General features: G+C 43.0%; 1 protein-coding gene across 1 annotated transcript in view; it reads right to left on the minus strand.

The window, feature by feature from the left end:
• osbpl10b (oxysterol binding protein-like 10b) overlaps positions 1–5,000 on the minus strand; it is a 118,770-nt gene that overhangs the window by 108,380 nt on the left and 5,390 nt on the right. The window contains exon 2 of the mRNA XM_063198454.1: positions 646–821. Within this exon, the coding sequence (XP_063054524.1) occupies positions 646–821 (176 nt within the window). The remainder of the gene's footprint in view (positions 1–645; positions 822–5,000) is intronic.

Below are 5,000 nucleotides of genomic sequence, written 5' to 3' on the forward strand. Positions count from 1 at the left end.
GAAGAAGAAGAAGAAGAAGATGAAGAAGATGAAGGAGGAAAAGAAATAGTGAGGAAGATATAAATGCTCCAGTAGGAAGAGACATCTTAGGAACGGGGGGAAAGCATCCCATCCCTTTGAACTAGAGAGCAAGGTGACAGGCAGTGAGCATGTGGGTGGATGATGAGCGAACAAAAGCAAAGCACCCAAGCAAGCAGATGAAAAGCCCCAAACGGCAGAGGAGAGAAGAGAAGGCTGTTGATGCGATGCGGGCCATTCATTAAAAACAAGGAAGGAAAGAAGAACAGGACTCACACAAGTCAGTGGCAGCAGCTGCAGCAGCAATCACACTGCACTGCTGGGTTGAGAAGATGAAAGAAGAACCAAAGAAAACTTTGGAGAAATCAGATGTCCATGGGAAAGTTACAGCATGCTGCAGGCACAGGCAGGCAGGCAGGCAAACCCAAAATATCACGGGGGAGCATGGAAATGACAGGAGAAAAAAAAAGTTGAGAAAGAGGCAGATGAGGATGAATAGAACAGGAGCGGGAGGAAGAAAAAAAATAATGGGATGATTAAAAAAAATGAGGAGTCAAGGAGATAACGATGGTGTGCAGACACAGAGCTACTATACACGTAGTATTCCACTAGTCCTTGGAAATGTACCTCTGAGTTTGAAGATGTCTCCATTGCTGGCGTAGATGCAGAACATGTGTGGGAGTTCGTCATGGGGCACCACGAACGCCCCGGTCAGAGCCACGGAGCCTCTGGGTTTCCCGCCTTTACTGTGCTCGTTCACAAAGTAGTGGAGCTGGGTCTGGTCAGCGTCCAAGACAAAGTACCTGAAGATGTGGCGAGCAGAGAGAGAGAGAGAGGAAGAGAGAGACAGGGAGTAGGTGGAGCAGATGTAGAGAAAGCAGAGAAAAAAGTTAAAAAGGATGAGGCACACACAAGGCTTTCAAGTCAAAAATGTGTATTGTAGCCGAAAAGTTACAAAAGAAGTCATCGGAGAAAGCTGGAGCTACAGGCGTTTCGGACCTAGTCCATTATCAATGTCTCCAGTAGGAGGATTAGCAGAGAACAGCCAGACCTACTGTATCTGTATCTGTATCTGAATCTTAACCCATTAAGATACAGCGTCATACATTTGCTGTTACCAGAATGGCAATGACCAAGTCACAGTGCATTACTAAAGGTCCTGTGGTATGTCATAGTGGTGCAGTACTATCGTAGTTAACTTTGCAATTACAGTGTTCCACTGGTGGAACGACGGGCATCATGGGGCTATGAAAGCGAGAAAGAGAGTTGAAGGTTCAGAAAGCAAAAGTCCTATTATGTATGTATGTGGTTGTCCAACCATTTATTGAACCAGAAAAAAAACACAAATAAACATCCAGGTAGGAAAAACGCTCTGATTGGTTCACTCAGAGGCGCTTCTTGTCACCAGGCTAGGCAGGCAGTCGCTTTGGGCCCCCAAGCTCCTACTTGTAGATAGTGAATAACAGCTCACACTTTTGTAGAGTAGTGACAAATGTTCATTCCTTTGCATTTTTGCTTGGGGCCCCAGCTGAACCTAGAGTAGCCTCTGGGTTGACTTCTTGCCCTGATGAAGGCCCTGTAATTGGCCGAAGCACGGTGGCAGTAATTTTAATTCTTTAAGTTAAAATATGAACTAGCTTTTATATCAATATGAACTAGATTTTTATCTTAGAAGAGAGCCTGATTTACTTTAAACATCCAGGTAGTTTAACAGTGAAATGATCTCAGTAGTGCAATCATTTGGGTTAAATGCATGGACGCTACCAAAATGATACTTTTTAAACTTTCTTTGAGATCTCGATTCCTTGTACTAGTGGAGATGCTCCGAGATCCATCGTCCTAAAATAAGTTGAGCTGAAAAGAAGCTCAGACACAGTAGCCTACGTATAGGCTTTCAGCAGAGAAGATGACCGTTATCGTGTTAGTAATGATGTAACCAAGAGCATCTGCATTACTATTCTGCAGGTCACATTACTGGGCTCTTGGATTGATGAAAAGAGACGTGTCCATTTCAGGGAGGCGAGGGGACTGCAAAGAAGGGCTGGAGGTGAGTCGGACAGATCTTGCCGAAATTCTATTATCTGGCTGTCACTTTGGAAGAGATTGTCTCTCAGTTGCTGCCTAGTATGTGTGAGACTCATCTTAAGTGATAATGTCACTGCCAGGGGTGTAAATCACAGCCTCCATGACAATACGATTCTATATCAATTTCTTAAGGCAGCGATTTGATTATTTTCGACACTTAGGAATGCCCCAAGATACAATACAATTTGATTCGATTCAATGTTTTTCCTCGACCGAACTCGCCCGTAAACATAACCTCCTTGGCGGAGGTAGTATCATGGATTTTCGTTATCGTTTAAGCCTGAGCATGATATGCAGTAAATGCTGTGTGATATACAGTACTGCACTGTGTGGTATCAAGTATCTACAATGAGAATTACACAATTAATCCTGGCTCCTTTCGTCAGTACATTTGGTCAACAGAGTTCACATTCCAATTAGCTGAAGGGAGGCGTTGTAAAGGAGCTGAAGGAGTCAATTTAAATGGCAGGCAGTCTGTCTCATGAGTGCTTTCTCACCCAAGGCGGGAACAACAAGCACCTGTTCTGGGGCCTGGCCAATGTCCTTCGGGAAGCAGACAAAGTTAGTGCTCTTTTTTTGTTCTCTACTTTCCAGAGTTGGATATCTTTAAGGACTCTTCTCTGCTCTCTCTCTGTCTCTCTCTCTCTCTCTCTCTCTCTCTCTCTCTCTCTCTCTCTCTCTCTCTCTCCCTCGCAAAGTAGCACTTAGTTCAGTGTGGCATGACGCCAGACTCCTCCTATTTCATATTTTCCCACTTGGTTTTATTTTCATGGAGTCACGGTGGGCTTGAGGTGCCATGAGGCGTTTTCTGGATGAGACGCATCCTCGCACACACAAGATTTTGTAGTGTGTCTGCCTCTGTGTGCTCGTGTGTGTGTGTGTGTGTGTGTGTGTGTGTGTGTGTGTGTGTGTGTGTGTGTGTGTGTGTGTGTGTGTGTGTGTGTGTGTGTGTGTGTGTGTGTGTGTGTGTGTGTGTGTGTGTGTGTGTGTTTGCCTCTTTATGACTAATTAAAATCATTTATTTTCATGAAAGTCTCCTATTGGGATTCCTTGTGTAACTTAAACCTTCCGAGTCTGTGTGGGTTTGTGTGTGTGTGTGTGTGTGTGCGTGTGTGTGCGTGTATGTGTGTGTGTGCGTGTGTGTGTGCGTGCGTGTGCGTGGTCATATTGTAACTAAGAACTTCATAAAGGAGGCCAGCTTTTGGATCTGTGTTCAGCAATTCTATCATCTCACTATATACACACACAAACAGTTTACAACCTATCAAATGGTGTTCTCAACCATTGCTTATGGGAATTCTGGTGTATTAAGCACGTAAGCGAGCAACTTTATGATTAAACAAATTGTTTTGATTAACACCAAATAAATACCAAAATGCTTTGATATAATCAAATACAAAATTACTGTGATAAGACTGGTCCGGAGAGGTGCGGTTGCTATGGACTACTGGTGCTGAAGGACTGGATAATCAAAAAGGCACAAACTGAGATCAGAGGGAAAATAGCGGATAAATTACGGTCATGGAAAAAGCTTTTTTTTTCAGGGAAGGACTATGTGAGGGTTTTTTAAGAGACAGAGAGAGGCCAGAATGCATGCCTTTAAGACATCAAAGAAAAGTTATTTTCTACCAAAGAGTACACCGTTTCACTTTATAATCAGGGCTGTGTGAATGTTAAAAATTGATAGACTTTACGTACATGCCCATCGTGTGCAGTAGTACCAAAGATTTTCCCAAATAGAACGAACGTCTCTGGTAGTACACTAGTGAAAATTCAATCAATGAACCAATCAGTGAACCAACCAATGAACCAATCAATAAACCAATCAATCAATACATTAGGAAATTGAAATGCCTTCAGTGATACATATATATATATATACATATATATATATATATATATATATATATATATATATATATATATATATATATATATATATATATATATATATATATCAAATGTATTTATGATATGAAAATATAATCAATGGATGAAAACAATTCAGGGAAAACATGAACCATCACTGATGTATTGTAAATTATGCATGTTGTACTGCATGTCTTTACATAATGCGGGCCTATACAATAATGAGGAGGAATGGACAGTATGGCGGCTGCCAAATGAAAGCAGCACAGCACAGTCTTGCCAATGTGCAGGGCTGGACTGACCATCTGGCATAGCGGGCATTTCCTGGTGGGCCTGCACCTCGTGGGCCCCTATTTCTCAGATTTTTTTTGTTTTTTTTCAAAAAACGGTGAGTCAGTTCTCTGCCGCAAATTATGAGGGGCTCCTTTAAGCCAAAAGGGCCCGGGCCCTATTTCTCCCCCAGTCCAGCGCTGCCAATGTGCATACAGTACTGCAACCACATGGCCATCCATCAACATACTAAACAATGACTAACCTGCGGGTAATTCATCAACCGCCAGTCCCCCGCCCCCCTCTCCCTCTACACCCACTCTGTCATCGTCATCTAATGCAATCTAATACTGTGCAACGGCCTGGGTGACAACAACAGCATACCCGTGTCTGATATTGCGTCTTTGTTAGAGAGGCAGCCACTGGGTTTGCCGTCATACTGCACGTCTAGAAGCAAAAGGCAAAAGCGCATGCTCTTATCAGCTTTGGAAGAGACAGCTAAAATAATGAAAACGTGTGTGGAACTCATGTCACCTGTTGATCTAATGTAAGTCATGTACAACAAAAGAATGACTTCATGTTCCTAACACAGTAGGTACTGGAGTGTTACCCAAGATTTGGTGAAATCATTGAGTCTACCCTTTCAAAAATGATTGCACAACAATGATGGATGGACGGATGGTAGGACGGATGGAAAGACAGAGAAGGTTGGACACATGGACTCATACAGTCGGGCAACTGGACAATAGTCCACGTGT

This window comes from Engraulis encrasicolus, chromosome 5, assembly GCF_034702125.1.
Source record: "Engraulis encrasicolus isolate BLACKSEA-1 chromosome 5, IST_EnEncr_1.0, whole genome shotgun sequence".
NCBI classification, from domain to species: Eukaryota; Metazoa; Chordata; class Actinopteri; order Clupeiformes; family Engraulidae; genus Engraulis; species Engraulis encrasicolus.